We start from the raw sequence: 19,439 nt of genomic DNA, 5'->3' as shown, positions 1-19,439 counted from the left end.
ATATACAACATGCTTGTTGTATCAGTTTTGTTACTGCTATTCGGAGCTATTGTTGTAGGGTGTATGCTTCCCCTGCCAAACTACACTACTTTTATCAGATTTAGCTGCCGCTAGGGGTGTAAGCTTCCCCCAATAGATCCCAAACAACTGTTAAATTGGCTACAGCAACACGTTTGTTGCAATGTGTCCTTGCTTGCTGCAGCTTGGGGTGATGCTTCCCCCATAATATTGGATCAAATATTGTTTTTGGGTGGTTATCGCTATTCTTGCCCAGAACAGAACCACCAAGCGCTAGATCTCTTATTTAGCCCTCTGGGGTCAGCAATCACGCCGGCGTGATCTGCTCGCTTTTTTCCTTATCAGTGCAAAAGAGATTAAAAATACTCTGTTGATTTTGATCGTACATATAAGTGTTATACATCAATCGATCCTATTAAGTGTCTATTTTTTTTGTGGATACTCACAATAAAAACAAAGTGTTCTGCTTTTCGCCAAATAAAGAAAAATAAACATGATGAGCGTTCTGCGTTCTCTCTGTCAGTGAAGTCCATTCTGAAACGCGTCCGAAAAATTACCTGTAACTAAGTCAATACTTGTCACAGAGATACGAGACATGTGTCTTTTTAAAGCTTGTATTATCTTCTTTTAAATGAAGTAATTTCCAGTTTATGTAATCCGTTTGAAACCGAGGAGAGGTACAGTTTTTTTCGTTCTCCCTTCATTATCTTTAATTAGCTGAGGCCGCCACGCCCCCAGAGCTTTTCACATGGTAAATAGGCAATCTATGCATCGCACACGCGGCACGCCCCCCGATCAATGCCATAACAACACAAAGTAACTTTCTCCATCAGAATCACTGATAGTTCATCGTGTTTTGAGGATGGCAGCACGCTACTTCTTCAGAGGATTATAGACAGCAGGGAAAAATTCACCTTTTCCTCAGAGGAATTTGAAACTTGGACGACGAACGGCTGCATTTTGAAGAACGAATTGACCCCGCCGATGATACAAGCTCGGAGTAAGTTGTTTATTGTTATATAATTCCTTTTCTGATCATAGAACTCAAAAGAATTTTCAGACTATATTTTGCCTAGTTTTGGCTAGCTCTTAACATAGGAAATATTACCTATTCGCTCGTGTAAACTTTTTTAATAACTTAGGTTATAAGGATTTAGTGAAATATATTGAAATATATCAGTGGTCTAGTGGCAGATCTTTTGCCAAGCGTGTCAGAGGTTACGGGTTCTAATCCGCCCTCGGAATAGTTTTTTTTCTCTTATCAAAACCGAATATGTTCATCAGTGGTTACAGTCTATATCAAGCAGTTGTGTGCCTTTTATTTTGTGATTTCACCGGAATGAATAGTGTCCGCCGCAACGGCGATAGATTGAAGAGCGCGTCCGAGTGAAGACTGCACGTGTGCCGCCACAAGAGAACACTGTATCAATGACACTGATAGCAGCGGACACGAGCGCTTAGCTTGAGTTCAAAAACAAAACATTTTAGCACTAGATCTCTTATTTAAGAGCGGACTAAATGAATGCTCTGCTAGTTAACTGGGGATGTTTTATTTGTATTAGGTACATCCGTGCCTCAATGTTTCCAAAAGTGGTGGGTACAAAATGACTCATGACGAAATCTGGTGGGGACGCGTACCCACCGCCCCCACCGAAATCGACGCCTATGCAAATATGTGATACTGTCTAAGTAAATACAATATATTTTTTATATATAAATGTTCAGTTTTGGTTAGTCTATAACCCAGGCTGCCAAGGCAACTGCAAAAGGCTGCAAATATAAATGGACAGATGTCAGCATCAGTGAGATGTACCGCTAACTTACCTAACTAACCATCAGCCTTCAGAAATCATTCTGATATGATTTTTTTTTAAATCAATGTTGGAAACAGTTGTGCTGCTTAATTTTTTTTTAACCTGTAATAGTTTTTTTTAGGATTCTTTGAATAAAATTTTTTTTATATAAAAAAAACAAGTTTGGTCTTTTTATGTTTTTTTTTTTTTTTGAAAGGATGTGTTAAGTGATAGGAATGACTTTAAGTCTTTACGTTCTTAGGAAAGATTTCTATTTTGAATAAATGCTGTTCTTTTTAACTTTTTATTAATCAGTGAATCATTCTTAGTTCAGGCTGCCTCACAGCACCTAGATGGGCCATTGGGGGAGTGTCTTTAGTCTTCCCACCCAGGTGTAAATCACATTAATATTCATAGCCATTCACACTCCCACGCATACAGGGCCGGCCCTGACCAATTTGCTGCCCTAGGCAAGATTTAACCTGGTGCCCCATGCATTACAGCCCATTTCACCCCATCATTGTGTTGGTGATTATTTAGTCACCAAAGGCGTTCGAGGGACGTACGATCCTTGGTACCTCCAGTCCTGATTTTTTCGGATAGGAGGGCCCACACTGCGATCTGAACGAACGTATGTTTCGAAGGCGAGGGACGACCATCGACCTAGCATTTTGATTTGGTGATCGGAAGAAAGCCAAATTGAACATGGCGTCTGGGGCTCTTGTTTTGTTAGGAGAAAAAGACCTGAGCGGATAGTGGTTAGCTAGACGCTAAGATTGTTGATGGTTAAAGTTAGCTGAGGAGCGGCGCACAGGGCACATAGAGCGGGCGTGAGCTCCGCCACAGAAATTACAGACATGGAGGAAGTGGCATCGTTGTCTGTTGCAACGTGATGAATTAAAGCTGTTGCACACTTGTCTGCCTGGAACTGAGGTAAAAATCTGGTTACGGTCAATTCTTGATTGAGGGACATATGAAGTGGATTTTTCTTGGAAAGGAGCTGGATGGGTTGGAAGATCTGAGTTGGTTTGGGGACATTCTGATCGTAGAATGAATGATAGACCTGCAGATGGCGCAAGAAGGGCTTCGAACGCCTAAGAAGACTCTGTTATATAGTTCGAGGTCCAAGGCTCCCCAGTAAGGACACTGGTTCCAGTGTGTGATGCGGGCGGCGCATTTAGCTGGAAAAAGCTTATGGTATGTATAAAAATTACTACCTCCGAAAGAGAGACTGAGCTCTGCTATGGTAGAGAGGTAGTCATTTAATTCCTTGCGTCTGGCTGGAAATGAAGTGCAAATTACTTCTGTGTATCTGGCAAAAGCAACACAGAATTCTGAAAGTGTGAGAACTCGTTTTGAAGGTTGTACATAATTTGTAAGATCAACGATTTAAGTCAAACGAGCGGTGGGATTAATTGAGAGGGACGAAAGTCAAAAGAGAAGGAAGATCGATAGTTGCACCTGATAGAATTAGGGAAAAGAGATGGGCTGAGACTGGTAGTGGTTCCATGGCGATTGCATTGTTAGGAGCTGGAAGATGGACTGCTGTTGAGAGTGAATGGGCTGGCAAGCGGATTGTACCTGAGGAGCAAGTGTTAGTGTTGAGAAAAGTAAATGAATGTTGATCGGAGGGTCCCATTACTGACTGGTGTCCAGTGTTGGGAAGGATACTTTCAAAACGTATTTCGTTACGGAATACATGCCCCAAGATGTAATTGTAATGTATTCCGTTAAGTTACTCAATCTGAGTATTCTGAATACTTGGATTACTTCCACATTGAACTGCATTTTATAAGTGTAGGAATGCGGAATGTTGATGCAGTGGTGACGTGTTGTAGGGATGGCGCTACCAATGAAGCACCTAAAAGCTTTCACAAAGAGTCGGCAAAAGTATTGATTATGAATATGTCAAATATAGCAAGGATATATTTTAATTGTTTATTAATAAACAAGTGTTTTCTGTCTGTCACTGTTGCCTGCAAAGATGAAGTTGACGATGCTGACTCGCGATCTTTGCAGTATGCTAGTGAATGCGCCAGAGAGAAATGCGCATTTCATACGGATTACATAAAAAGAAAGCAGACGACTAAACCTGAAAATAACTTACTTTAAGATGCTTCTATAGGTTGGAGGTGGAGTCTTTGGACGCTGAAAGGAGGTTGGTTGCTGGCAAGCAGAGGTTGCACTGCACAGTTAGGCTATATTTCGTTCTCCCTTCTCTTTCTTTAATGTGAAATACTGTTTGAATTTCCGAGATAGAAACGCATTCTTGCCCTGTCTCTGTTGTAGTTCCGGCTACATCTCTATTCTAGCTCCCGCTGCTCCTCTTCCGACTCATTGTGACTGATCACGCAAACCGCACATTTTTTCGTTTTCACATTGGGGCTTCTGGGAAATGCTGAGTTGCCTTAATTTATTTAGAGAGTGACTAAACTCGTGAAACAGAGAAGCATCGTAATGTAATCCATTGATTTCAACAATGTAACTGTATTCTAAATACCAACTATTTAAATTGTAACAGTAACGGAATACAGATGGGCGTACTCATAATTTGTATTCTGAATACTTAACGCAGGTACATATATTCCGTTACTCCCCAACACTGCTGGTGGAAACTGTGGAACATGTGCTGTTTGAGTGTATTAAATACTCAAATCAAAGAATGGATTTAAGGAATGGAATGGAACATGAAGGAATCAAACAAATGAGGCCATCCTTAAAAATATTTTGGTTTGCAGTAACAGCAAAAAAAAAAAAAGGGTCGGTAGGTAGGTCTATATATTTTTTTTTCAAGATTCAATGTAAAAAAAAAAGGATAATTTTGGTCATGGTGATTAGGTCGGTATGAATTAAAACAAATTTGCATATCGTGACGTCACTGACTGGGTCTTCAACCCCCATGCCTTCGGGCGCACCATTGCGAACCTCATTCTGATACAGGTTATAGACCACAAACAATTTGAAATCTTTGTAAAAAAAAAACATATTTATTGCATTAATTCCAGCTGCATTCATTTGGAAAAAAATAGGCAGAATAAAAAAAAAAAAAAAAAAAAGAGGAGCCACTAGATTTCAATGAAAGTGGATTTTCAGAGGGAAACAAATACATTAAAATGACTAATCTCACCAGCGCCGCGCCGACCAATAAAACAGCGCGTTTGGCACCATTCGTTTACATTTGACCCATACTGTTACAAGCCCCCTTTCTGGTCTAGGGGCAGGAAAGGAGGGTAACAAAAAGTTGCAGGGAGAGAGTGAGAGATTTGACCCATAATCATCGGCTATTATTAACAGAAATCAGTGTGGTCAAATAGCTAGGCGCATTGTAGGAAACTATAGGCCGATTAAGTAGTCCTGACATATTATGGAATGGTCGATTTTCTTTTGTGCAATTTAGTAGCCTACATTTCGGTATGGGATGTGCTGTTTTATTGGTCAGCGCTGCGCTGGTGAGATTAGTTACCGCCACTCTGACCATTGGCTGGCGCAAGCAAACACTTCTCCCTGCGCTGTCGAGTCTGTCGCGCTCGCGCGTCTCGGTCCATTGAGCCACGCAGATTACAAGTCAGCGCAGCGCGAACTCTGTAACACAGCGCGCCGTTTCGTCCCCCTTTCGGTGTGTTTGGCTTCCCACACTTATGTGTGTTTGTTTGTCAGAGCCTGCAGTTGCTGTGTGACGCGCGTTTGCGGTGGGCATGTCATGACGAGCTGGACGCGCTCCGAGAAAAGGCCGTTAACATCGATTCCCTATTTGACCATTAAGAATTTCGAATAATGAGCGACTAAATGTAGGCTCATACAGACGTATTTCACAAGCAGCCGCGGCGCAGCCATCATCACCGAGCGCGAACCATTGACAGTGAATGAAACGAAGCGAACGCACAGGCCATAGTGTGACATGCGTAAACCAATGGTGTAAACATAATCATAATAGATGACGCCACGGGTTTTTATTTAAAAGAAAGAACGTAGCCTACGCAATTTATATTCACAATACTTACTATAATAAATGTATATTATTTTATTGCATTTGTATTAGTTGTTTGAAGAGTAAAAAAAAAAATCGGTCGGTCTTAATGCAAGTTTACAACCGGCAAGTCAGTCGGACTAAAAGGGAAAAAAAAAAAATGATTGGGTCGGTCCTAATTTGACAGGGTCGGTCGGGTTACGGCAAACAAGAATATTTTTAAGGATGGCCCGAACATTACAAATATCTTCTCAAATAAATCCGGAAAGATGGTGCTTAAAATCATATCATCTTACCTACAACAAACTGGACTAAACCTAAGGATTTAAGCAAAAGTAAATAAGATACAGTAGGTGGTGATAATGCTCCATTTGGTTGCAAGTCGCCAGTAAAAGACGAAGAAGAAGAAGAACACTGCTGGTGTCCAAGATGGCTGGCATGGCCTGAAGTGAGAGGAAGGGGAGGTTTTGTGTAGAAAAGTGTAGAAATCCTTTGCTGAGGCAACCTCACGCTCTGATGTGAACTGGAAAGAATATTAGGAGACAATTGGAAGATGGAAGGGGAAAAAGGGGTGAGGTGAATTGGAATGAAAGGAAAGAGGGAAGATGGCTAGCGAAGGCAACCTCGCGCTAGGATCCGCTCTTTGAGTAGGTTGGTTTGAGGGTGAGAGAAATGTAACCGTGTGCGAGGGTGACCTGGCACAATGGTTATTATAAAGAAGTTTAGAGAGAACTAGAGAAGCAGAGGGAAGTAGGAGGAATGTGTTTGTGAGTTCAGTTCTAGCCTGGGGAGTGGGGCTGACTGCATGAAGTTTGTGAGAGCTGGAGAAGAAGCGGAACTGTTTTTTGCGGCCGTTGTTGCTGGCCGGGTGGAAATACCGGCGGACAAGGAAGTGTGAGCCGCGGCGGCGCCGGCGGCCTTTGGATCGGCGCGTTGGGATTGTGTGGGTTCAGAACGCCGAACCGGGAGAGAAACGGAGGTAGAAGAGGTGCGAGTCTTGCTTTTATAAGATGTTGAAGTGTTTGATGGAATGCTGGAACTGTAATAACTGATGAAAAGATCGTAGAGTTGAGCTTTTGCTGATCTGCAGGAGAAATGGATTCCGGAGCTGGAGAGGACTTGACGTAGGCTGTTGACTGAACATTTTGAAATGGGTGGAATCGGTGTATTAGCAGCGGAAGAATGGAGATGAGATGGACGAGGCTCAGTTAAAACTGGTGATCTTGAAGATGGAGGAGAGCGTTGCCTTTTGGAAAGTGGTTTATGTGAGCGCTGGATTTCTCGATCAGAACGCTCATGAAGATGATCCGTAAGATTCGATCTCACGCGGGGTGTGACTGGCTGTGTCCCAGGAAGGCTTGTCAGTGCGTCGTCTGAAGGAAAGAGCTAGATTTCCGGGATGTCGGACATTATTCCTTGCGGCAGTAATGCATACTGGAACAGCTGATACTAGGGAGAGGTAAGCGGCTGCTTATATACTCTGTTTGTTGATTGAAAGATTGGATGGGCTCGCTCCTCCCTAACTTACGTTTAGGAACTTCATTTATTTCATGGACCAGGATACTATGCATCCTGATAAAGTTCCCTTGGCTAGTGAGGTGACATTTGAACCGAGGCGTCGGAGCTTGTGTCGAGAAAAATGGGCGTGCCAGATGAAGCCGCGATTCGAGGCTTGTTGTGTTGTTAACGTGAAAATCACGTGACTAATGACAAACAAGGCCTCGGTTTGTGTGAAAACGTCATCGGTTCAGAGTGTCGCTTTCGGATTCGATTCCGGGTGTTGTCAGGAGTAGTAGAAGCAGTTGTAGTAGTGTCAGAGAGTTAGAGCAATCTCATTGGCATTGTTGTTATCAGAGCCGGATTATCCATAAGGGCACTTGGGCCAGTGCCCAGGGGCACCAACCATTCACAACCACTAGGGGGGCACCACATGACACAAGCTTTAAAAATATTTTTCGTAAATTGTTATATTATTAATTCTCGAAAGACCATACATAACTAGTTTATGAACACTAATTTAACAATAATAATAATAATAAATTATAAATAAATAAAGATTACATGACCATTATCACTCCCCCTCCCCAATCTGTCAGAGTTGAGTTGGTCCACAACAAGTACGCGCAAATGTGTCATTTTTTTAACGGCTACAGACCTCCCCAATCTGTCAGAGTTGAGTTGGTCCACAACAAGTATGCGCAAATGTGTCATTTTTTTAACGGCTACAGAAAATGAATCTAAATTAAAAATGGACTGACGTCAATTGAGTGGTTTTGCAAAAAGAAAGTTAAAGAAAGACAAGGACGCTAGACGTTTAGCTACAATTCAAAATGTTCCAGGGATCGAAAGTTTTTTTTTGTGAGAACATCACAGGAATTGCGATCACTAGCACCGCTGAGTCTGACGAAGCCGGAGCGAACTGTGGAGACTGGAACAAAGAAATGGACTTCGGGGATGTAGTTGACACCTTTGCTTGCGCAAAAATCAAGGAAAAAGCAGTTCTGCTAAACATAATACATGAAAACGTTTTACCAGATTTAGTGCTACACTTATAGTCTCTTATTTGTTCCCCACTAAAAAATGTTGTTGTTTTTTTTTCACTAAATGTTCAGATTTTATACAATTATTGTGCACTTGTGATTTTTCTAGACTAAATATTACTGCTGAGTTACCCACTAATCTAGTTTATAATAGAATTAAATTTTTGTCATAGGTTATATGATCATTTTTTTGATTTGTTGTTTTTCTTTATACTGTAGATTGTGTTTAACACAAAATAGTGATTATCAGTTCAACACACATAGTTATAGAAATTCTACTTGATTAAAAAAAAAACTGCGCTGGTATCGGTATCGGTCAACAGAATTTTTGGTATCGGATCGGTTCAGAAAAAATGGTATCGGGACATCCCTAATATTTTCTGGTAGGCTATATCTAAGTTACCCAGGAGCTCTGTTGACATAGGCTTAGCTAACGTTAGCTACAGCTTGATGAATTGAGTTGAACACAGCAGGAGAGAACGCAACATTAGCCAGCTAGCTAAAGCTCTGGTGGAAAATGATTAGCTAACGCTACGGAGGCCATAATATTTTTGACTCATGGCTGAAGTTAAGTTTCTCCAACTCTCCCCAGGTTGGCAAAAAAATGCATCTCAAAATGCATCAGATTGATGCTTTAAAATATGGAATATTTAAAATTTTCTTACGGGGGGGCATACCCCCGGACCCCCCTAGAGGGGTAATAACCTTCTCACCTTTTTCACCCCTGACCCGTTTTCATGCCTGTAAAGGTAAGAAACCTGATAGATTTATCATAATTTTTGGGGCAAACGTGAATTGACGCTGTCAATTAATTGATGTACATTTTAAATTGAGATATTTGAATATAGGGGGCCTTTTGTGGAATAGTGCCCAGGGGCACCACACTGTCTTAATACGGCCCTGGTTGTTATTGTGTCATATGTGTTAGGGCTGTATATTATTACATTATGTCAGGTTAGAATACTTATAGTATATTGTTATTAATAATTATAGTAGCTATAGTCTTGTTATATTAATTAGATAACATTATTTGGATTGCTTTGGATTTTATATGAACATCATAAGTCTGCTCAGGTCATTGTTTCAGAATTAATTAAGTTGTCTGTTACTTCTTTGTACAGTAGCTAGGTGTCACTAGTGAGCAATGCTGAATGAAGCTTCAAGTAATGAACCTTTGGGTGAAGCAATGGGCTGTGAGGTCTCAGTGGTTCAGGAAGCCTCATTTTGCCATCACTACCCTTGGCCTTTGGAATTAAAATAGCCCCACATCATCACACCATACCGAGAGATTGGCACTTTCCATAAGATCATTGTCACATTTAGTGTTGTTATGTTTGCCTGTGACACCCAGTTTGCACCTGTGTTTCATTGATTTAATCCATGTCACCTGTTGTCTTGTTAATTAGTCGTTGTGAGTTCATTTGTCCCAGCTCGTTTACCTTATCTGTTCTGTGTATTTCAGCCCTGTGTTTCAGTCTGCTCCTTGTCTGTCGTTGTTGCTACATGTTTGGTTGATCTGTTCATGTTTCTTTTGAGCCAGTTTGTTAGTAGTTGAGTTTGTTTAAATAAACACTGCTGCAATTAGTATCCTGCATCCTTTCCTGCTTCAACCAGCCCGTGACAATAATCTCTTAATGCAAATCAAACCAGCTATTAGGCTAACTGAAATAAAACCATGCCAATATCTAGGTATGCTCTGTTAGGGGTAGGCTTTTTTTTTCTTCAGAAAGTCCATCATTTACTGCCATTGTTAGAATAACATGTAATCAATAAAAAAAGGAACTGTATTCTGATTGTGAGTATTTTAAAAGTATTTAATTTTTGGAATCGGATTGAGTAATCCAGATTACATGTAATCAGTTACTACCCAGCACTAAGCCTATTATATTATTACCTTTCTTATGACATTTGATAAAATACTGAAGTATTGTATCAAAAATATCAATGCAATGTTCTAAAAACCTTAAATTGATTTGCAAAAATTACCGATTAGGAATTAATTCATTAATTCCTTCATTCCTTCCTTTTGGTCCTGGTGTTTTACTTGCATTGCAAGATTTCTGCCTTGGTAAATCTGATGATAATGACCGTATTGCAATAAATACATTCAACTCACCTCAAGTTTCCTCCATTGGTGGCATGATTAAGATGAGTGCACAAGGCATGAAACATGTCCTCGGCGGTCTTGCACTTACGCGCATCGAAAAGCTGCAGAAGAGATGTAGGCTATATTAGTATAAAAGCACAACATGGCTTTGGAAGTGCTAGCTATGATCTATGAAAAAAAAAAAAAAAAAACTCAAACCTGTAAATTAGTCCACTGGATCCTGCCAATGCACCTCGGCGCATTTCTCCACGCCTGTTTGGACCCAAAAGCGAGTTCATCTGTAGTGAGTGAGTAGGACCCGGTCAGGGTGATCTCCAGTGTGACAGTTTCAATCCGAGCCTGGTGCTCCGTTGGATTGGGGCTGCACAAAAGGTAAAATTAAGTTATTCACCTTGTAAAGTAAACCGACTGTTACATTTCCATCCCTGTTTGTCAAGTTGAAAGAAATATAATTTTTACTATTTCCTCCTGAGACCCAGAAAAAAAAAGTTTTTTGAATTTAGTTTTTTTCCATGTCATCACACTGTTTAGAGCACAATAAACAAATGGTAAAAAAACATATATATAAAATAATATTTTATTCATACGTTATGCTATGTCCTCTGTAGTGGACGCCAGGACTAAGTTGTTTAAAAAATAAAATGACATGAAATTATATGTATAGGCAAAACCAATGGGATTTTTTTTTCAATCACCAATACATTTTGGGGTTTCAGGATTTTTTCAACCAAAAGTTGTATAAAGATTATTCTCAACTATGTTATGAAAGAAATAATGGAATGAATTGATACACCATTTTACTTTTTGCAATATGTGGGTAAAATGGCCATAAGTTAATATTCCCATTCAATGCAATGTATCTATACACTGTATCTAATTTGCACATTAATGTGTTCTTGGAGCAACATTTAATGAAAAAATAAGGGTAATAATTGGAGTAATAATTGGCAACATTTTAATAATAATATCTAATATTTCATAGGAATATTGATGTATAATTTATTTCCATATTCACTTGTTGTGTCTCCCAGAATGCCTGATAAACATGATTTTAGTCCTGATGTCCTCTACAGTGGACACGTTTGAAATCAATGTCCTGTTTTGTAACAGAAAGTAATTTTTTTATTTGAAACCCCTTAACATTTTCCTGAGATGTTGTTTTATGAAATACAATTTGAAAAGTAGTCCAATTTAAATTATAATTACAATATATAATCATATTTCCATAAGAATGCTACATTTGATCACTAAATTAATGTCAGACATTTTTAAAGACCAAGGAGAAGTTGTTTTCATGGTGAAACCTCCAAACATTTGGTATCTCTGAAAAGTCCTGAATGTGCTCTTTACAGGACACCCAGGTTGTGTCATGTGACATGTATGATGTCAGAGAAATTCACTAAAATATAATGTCCACTACAGTGGACAAAAGTCTATTCTTGGGTCCCAGGAGGATTTTCAGTAACCTAGTAAAAATAAAACATATTATTCTACTTTGATGGGTTCCTGAAACCTCCCACCTCTCACATAAGGAAAATGAAAGTAAGACAGGATCCATACCTCTCCTCCCAGACAATCACATCTCAATACACATGCGTGATTACATTAGCCTATCAAGAGTGTTTAGCAATTTTAGGCTGGTTGCATGGAGAGAGGGTCACCCTACATATGGTATAAATTGAGTGTTGAATTTTAAGCCTGGCCTATAATATTATTCATAAATGTATTAGAATACTTGTCTGTAATTCTTAAATTAAGTTAAATAAACTTTTTATTAGAGAATACATTGCTCCTACATTTTGAATGATTTGTAGTACTGGTTGATGAAATCCACTGCCTGTGTGAGGATGTCATCTGAGGAAGGTGTGATTTTGGAATGACCGCGTATCAGAGATTTGGGATTCATTATGGAGCCCTCGCAAGTTTTTGAATTGCAGGGCGTATTCTGGAATAAGATATAAGAATAAGAAGCTATATTAAACCTCATTCACATTTAGATTTTTAACTTCTGCTTAACATCTACATAATTCTTATCATGTTAAGCTTAAGAAAATTGTTGATAAAAACTCATCAATCCTTCATTGCTACACCACAAATCTGCTTTAAACATTAAGTTATTTTGATTACAATTTAAAATACCTTAGCTGCTCTGTGATGCAGTGTATCTTGGTGGGTCGAGCCATCCTTATAGTTTTGCAAATGAACAGCGAATGGACATCGAACTGCGCGATCGACTGCTAACTGCAAGTGTGAAAAATTAATATATTATTTAAACAGAAGGACACAATAAATAGTTTGCAAAATATGAGATGCTTTACTAACCTTAGACTGCAAAGTCGGGTTGTCTTTTACAATGGTTGAGGTTTGGACTTGTTTTCCCATCCTGCTGAAAATGTTATTGCAACCAAATCTTAATAATGTCTATGAGATTACTGTATAATTTTCAATTACAGTGTTGCTATAACCTGACATCGAAAATGATGCAGAATAATTACGATAAAGAGCAAAGACGGTGAATACAAGTTAATGAAAGTTTTCATTAAATGAATGAAAGAAAGAAACACAAATGGAGTATTTACCTTTTTCAACTGTAAGGTTTCTGTCTCAGTATCTAAACAGCAGTAGTACATCTGTTTCACATTCTGGTCTTCTGTTTTAACATCCTATTATATAGTCCAGTTAAGGATGCCACACTGGGCGGATCCTTGCCTCCTGTATAGGGTGTGAGCTGTAATGGTGAATGTAATGTCACCAAGTACAACATGTTCCTGGATCAACATCTTTGTTGATCCTACAACAACATATCAGATTTGTGGGGCAAGTTTACAGTTTATGTCAAGTTTAGGCTTACAACCAGGGTTAGGTGCTTCTGCACCATTTTTATTCAGCTACCATTTCCCTCTGATTATGGGTTATAGGTAGGGTTAGGTCTAGAGCTAGGGATAGGGTTAAGACAATATTTTTGGACAGGAATGTAGTTATAGTCTTACTTGGCAAAATCACGGTGACCAAGCTGAAATAGAACCTATAACAATCAAAAACACCTGTAATTGCATTCCTTGATGTGAAAAGGGAAGGAACACACAAAGTTAAAAAACTTTCTTGATGGAAAGCAAAATATTTTAATTAAATTTTAATTGCTTTACTTTTTCCTCTGTAATATAAATAGTACATGATCATTATTCCTAACCTAGTTGATCAATTGTACCTCTGCTTTAAAACCCCAAAAATTGAAGACTATATAAAAAAAAAAAAAAAAAAAATCTAAAGATTTCCAGCTTTGCAGCAACATGAAACCTTTTACTGGAAAATAAACATATTAGAAATTAAATAGATTAGAAACTAAATGAAACGAGGCAGAAATGAAAATATTATGATGTGACTATGACAATAACAGGACATTGTGGAATTATAGAATTGTATAGTTATGAAATGTTCAGTATGTTCAGTTTCGCAGTGCCATTCCCAGTTTTCTAAAGATAACCGATGACGTCCTCTCATTAGTCTACTATCATCTGACAAAGATTTCTGATGTTTCCGTAATCTAATCTGTTTATCACCTGTCTTGAAGCTCCCTCCCTAACTTCAGATTGGAACACCTGGTTCCATTTCACGCCCGCAGACTGATAGACAACAATTCTTGAAATAGGCATGCCCCATTTCATGCTGATGAGTTATGTAACTAATATGTAAAGTATTATTTTTCTTTTATTCTGCCTGGCAAAATAAATATTAATTCTGGATTTTCTGGATGTTTATGAAGTTGTTATTTCTAGTAGATTAAAGTGAAGTCTGGTGTTACCACAAACATTGTGTCCAGGATGTACTGAAGGCTCATAAATCAATGGAGCATGGGGCACATCATCTGGGACCCTTTGATAACTATCTATCACTGACTTAGCAAATTGTATGAACGTGACTATAAAAATGATACTTTTTGTTATGGGCAAGCATGTGGCGGTCGACTTGAAGGTAAAAAGTTAACCCTGCATCCTCTGTCTAAGATCATAACAGGCGATTTTGTGTCTGTGAGGTCACGGCAAATTCCGAGCTCGGAGCCCTCCATTTGGACAGCACACCAAATACGCGTTGTCTTTCCTATATCTGATTATTTGTATGTGTGAACTTGCGAATCTAAACAAAAGCTTTTGAAATGGCTTGACACACCGTATATAAACCATTAAGCCATGTAGTTCTGGCACGTTTCTGCTTGCCACATGCCAGTAACTGTGTAAGGGGCTGAAATCAATCTTATGTCACTGGCTGCTAATTGTCATTAAAGATAACTAAAGCATGAAGGTCACTGCTGAAAGCAATTTTATCTTAGTAAAACTATATAACTATGGACTCATGTCCAGTATTTCATGTGTGTATTTATTTTTCATTTGTCATTGCACACTCCCTTCCGGCATATCTCTCAGCCCCCTGCTCATATAGATCAATTTATATTATAAAGCTCGTTTTGAGGGAAAACATGGTTTTAGCTCGTTGTCTACGTTACTATGATTGTAAATAGGTGTCGTTTGTGTTTTAACGACGTTTAGCTCACAAGTCATTGAACCGGTAAGTTAAAATCTGTGAATATATTGCCAACTTTACTGAACTCCTTGAACTAAGCACTCACTGACCACATTTTTTTATATTTGATTCCAAGTTCAAACTCTATTAACCGCTCCACTGTTAACGTACGGAGCTGTCTGAAACACTGCCAGCGGGACATTAAACAGGAAGTGTTTGTCCGAGCTCACAACTGGTTTTGCGAGGGAACACAAAAGATTAGAAAAATATCTTTTTCTCCCATCCCATTTTTTTTCCACCACCCATAGTATTGCAATACATGTTAAGAAATGCAGTTCATTCCAAGCGCCCTGTCTCTTTTTTTCTTGGGCATGAGCGATGCTTCATTAAAAAATAATTCACTCTTTTGAGTCAATTCTTTTGGTAACACTTTACAATAACAGTACATGAATAATCATGTACTAATACCTGATTTAATAATTACTTTACTATGAACTAATGATGAGTTAAGACATGTACTAATGAGGAACTAACCTTAACTATGACATGAGTCATATGAATTCCTGCATGAATATACCATCTTAACTACATGTTGGCACATGCTTGTTAATTAATGTATTAATTAACACTTTGGGGTAAACTAAATCAAACATGCTCTAGATTAGAAGAAAGATGTATTAAAAGGGCACAATGTAAAATTGTTCATACATTTGCCATCAGCAACTGTCACAAACATCATTGAATGACACAAGATGTCTTGCAATATTTACATTTAACCTTACTCATTGAACACACAATGATGCATTCATCATTAAAAACAATTTAATCTCATTCCGTTTTAAGTGATTCCACTGCTGCTGCCATCAAGAGTGAAATACATACACTAATATATCCATTAAACAGATGCAATTTTCAAAATTAAAATCAGTGTTAGCCCAGGTGATGGTTATTTCTGTAGTTATTTTGTGGATTGGTTTACTGTCTTTATATCATAATGCAGTCGGATGTTAGTCTTGTTTCCTTGCCCTTCTTTGGGGCCACTATTGCCCCTCCAAAATGTGTCCACTTTCCTCCTACCGTTCAGTTCCTTCTCCATCCAAATTCGGGCACAGCACCTCTGCTCTTCCACTTCTTTACAAACCATCGAAAAGCACCAAATTATATCTGATTTAGAAGAGCTGAATATGTATAGAACATGTGTAATTGATAACTTTTTAAAGATGTACTCTTGGAGGGCCAAGACAATGTAAGAAAAAATTATGGACGTGGACGTCGAAGATCTCAAAATTGAAGTTTATTACAGCATAGCAGTGGCAAGGTACACAAAGCACCTTGGGTTCACCGGCGTCAGAATGAACCCAGAACATCTAAATCTCAAACCTTTTATCCTTGTCTCAATGTAAATAAAGTTGCTCTTGTTGCAACAGCTGTGGTCTGTATGTTAATGAAGTTGAGACACCCCACTGTCTGATAAGGTTCTCTGTGTCCCACACCCAGTCCCATTCTACAATTGACTACCATTTGCTAAGTATGTGATCAACCCCCAGTGTTCTTTAAAAAATACAACTTGACTTTCTTTCATCTCTATGATAATTAAGCCATTTTGGGCATGAGCTCATTCTAAAATATATTTTGGAGTGGAATCTGGGTTGAGGCAGACTACGATTTCTTACAACAAGAAATGACATAATGATACATTAACAAGTCATGAATTCATGTAACTTTATAAGTAATTAATTATGAGTTAGTAATAATGTGCCCCCCAAGTAAAGTTATGACACAGTCATGTATTAACAAGCCATTACTTTATGTATGGTTAGTTAATCATGAGTTAGTAATTATGTGCCCCATCAAGTAGTCATGAAATGATGCATTAACAAGCCACTAGTTGATGTTAGTGTATGGTTAGTTAACCCTCTGAGGTCGGCGGTCTCGCCGGCGATACCAGCTCACTTTTTTCCTTATCAGTGCAAAAGAGACTCAAATTACTTTGTTGATTTTGATCTTACATATAAGTGTTGTACATCATTCGATCCTGATAAGTTTGTATTTTTTTTGTGGAACCTCACAATAAAAACAAAGTGTTGTGCTTTTCGCCAAATAAAGAAAAATAAACATGATGCGCGTTCTGCGTTCTCTCTGTCAGTGAAGTCCATTCTGAAACACACAGGCATGAAGCCTGAATAATCTTCTTTTAAATGAAGTAATTTATATAAAAAAACAATTTTCTCATTTTATGTAATCTGTACGAAAAGAGAGAGATGATAGTCGTTCTCGTCTCAGGTCATTAAAGTTAATTTGACCACGCCCACGGAGCGTGCGCTCTCTTCAAACACAAATGCTCTGAGGCGATCCACGCCCACATCAGCTGGATAACCCACCGAAAGAGACTCATATTTACGACGCTGTGAGGAATAATACTATCTTAATAATAATCCTGGAAAAAAATTACCTCAGAAGTGCAGGTAGTTTCATTTGGAGGAGCAACGGATCCAGCTGAGGAATAGGTAGGCCTACATTCTTTATTTTCAAGTGCTTTGTTCTAATCGCGATATGAAATAGTGTCTGTAAACAAAAAGACTGTTTGAATATGAATCGCATTTTTGTGTGTGAATGAATGAACAGCTTTTGCCTAACTATATTCCAATACTGAGATGAGTAAAAATCAACTTAAATATGTTGAAATAAATTATTTTTGTATAAGCAACGTATTAAACTGCAAATTAACATTTATATGTCCTAATCATAAAAACGATGTTACATATCGTCGCTGTCGGGCGGAAACCTCGTATGTCCAAATTTGGTCAATTTAATATTTTTTCACAAATCGATGCTATTGGTCAGTCTCCACGTGGGTCTGTTATTTTTACAAATTATTAACCAATCGAAAGTGTTGAAAATAGCTTGTGAGCAAACCTCTTAACTCCATTGGACACTTCAACTGTCTGAGAAACCTCGTAACTCCACCCCTTCTTCACTTGGCGCCGCCGCGCTGGAGCTTCGCGGCATTTTTTCTCCTCAAGATTGGAAGTCGCAATCCTCGTTGAGCAACACGTCCTCTGAGGTAAATGTCCTTATTCATGATTTAGTTATATAAATTATATAATAATAACAGTTTATATATTATATATAACAGTTTTATCTCGATCGAAGTAATGGTAGTGCTAGTTTAGTGTAATGTATCATTTCTGAGGATGCTAGATTTTTCTTTCTGCTATGTCTTGCATTGGACGGTAAGTTAGCTAAGTTAACTTATCATGTTGATTGAAATCTTCCATGGTTTTGTTTCTGACGAGGACATTTTATTTAAACCGCAAAAATTGCCTGTCGTTGACTTAGTTAGCCGCTATGCAACGTTATTGGTTTTGTCATCATGTTAGGTGAGATAGGTAGCTAACGTGATTTTCGTGGGGCTTAAATAAAAACCTCTCGACCCCCGCTAACGCTAGTTCTGGCACTCATCTGAGGAACAACATAATAATTTAATGTACTATGTCAGTATTGTAGCTTACAATGTCAAGGCATTCCGTCATGTTCAACAAGTAGCTACCTTTTACGTCATGTTCATCACTTTAAGCAAGCTAGCTGGCTTCTTGCCTTGTTATCATACGTAAACATGTCGTATAACTTAGTGAAACGATCATTTGACCTTTATTTATTTTATTTTTTGCAGCAACCATGTCTGTGTCCTTAAAGGAACTCTGTCAGATGGTCAATGTGCCATATGATCAGGCAAGGGCCCTATTAGACAGTGAGAGCTCTGATGGAGAGAGTGTAACGTTAGAGAGAGAGGAAGCAACAGTGGTGGAGGATACAGTGGTGGAGGATACAGTGGTGCATGCTGGTAGAGTGAATTTCTGAGAGATAATCATGATTTCACATGCCAAAATGAATGAGTTTTAATGCAGATGTATTTCACAACAATAGAAATAATAAAAAAATCACACTATTTGTATGATGTGTTTGAAAAGATTTCTCTGGTGGTCTGGAGGAAGAGGAGGCCTCACTGCTGGCTCCAGAGCAGGTGCAGTTTGACACGGGTAAGTTTGATGCTTTTCTACATTTTCTCATTAAATTGGATAAGGTCCTTCAACTATAGCCCTCACTGTTGACAGTTTATAAAGATGTAACTCATTCATGGACGTTTGGTTTGTGTGTGTATTTTGAAGTTTTCCATGGTGGAGGCGATGAGGACTCGGATGCAGAGCATTCATGCTCAGATGCTGAGGAAGACGCACCTCCAAGGAAAAGACTGAGAGCTGAGAACACCTGGAAGAAAGTCATCAACAAGAAAAGAAGAATGGTTGGAAAGTCATACATTGGAAAACAGAAGCAGAAGGAAACAATGAGGGAGCCACGGGCTATGGGGCCTAGATGTTCATCAGCAGCATGTGCCAGGTCAGGTAAACATCACTGCAGTGCAATCGGCGAGCCTGAGAGGAATACGATTTTCAATGACTTTTGGCAACATGTGACCTGGGAGGAGAAGAGAGTGT

At 38.7% G+C, this 19,439-nt stretch overlaps 1 protein-coding gene across 1 annotated transcript in view; it reads right to left on the bottom strand.

The window, feature by feature from the left end:
• LOC130103695 (nitric oxide synthase, inducible-like) overlaps window positions 1-12,841 on the bottom strand; it is a 33,103-nt gene extending 20,262 nt beyond the window's left edge. The window contains exons 1-5 of the mRNA XM_056269989.1: window positions 12,748-12,841; window positions 12,565-12,666; window positions 12,222-12,370; window positions 10,624-10,786; window positions 10,435-10,526 (exon numbers count right to left, since the gene is read on the bottom strand). Of these exons, the coding sequence (XP_056125964.1) occupies window positions 10,435-10,526; window positions 10,624-10,786; window positions 12,222-12,370; window positions 12,565-12,666; window positions 12,748-12,807 (566 nt within the window). The 5' untranslated portion in view covers window positions 12,808-12,841. The remainder of the gene's footprint in view (window positions 1-10,434; window positions 10,527-10,623; window positions 10,787-12,221; window positions 12,371-12,564; window positions 12,667-12,747) is intronic.
• Between the last annotated feature and the right edge of the window lie 6,598 nt (window positions 12,842-19,439).

The sequence above is a fragment of the Rhinichthys klamathensis genome, unplaced genomic scaffold, assembly GCF_029890125.1.
Source record: "Rhinichthys klamathensis goyatoka isolate OS25496 unplaced genomic scaffold, OSU_Roscu_1.1 h1tg000296l_1, whole genome shotgun sequence".
NCBI lineage: Eukaryota > Metazoa > Chordata > Actinopteri > Cypriniformes > Leuciscidae > Rhinichthys > Rhinichthys klamathensis.
This window is presented reverse-complemented; position numbering and strand designations above follow the sequence as displayed.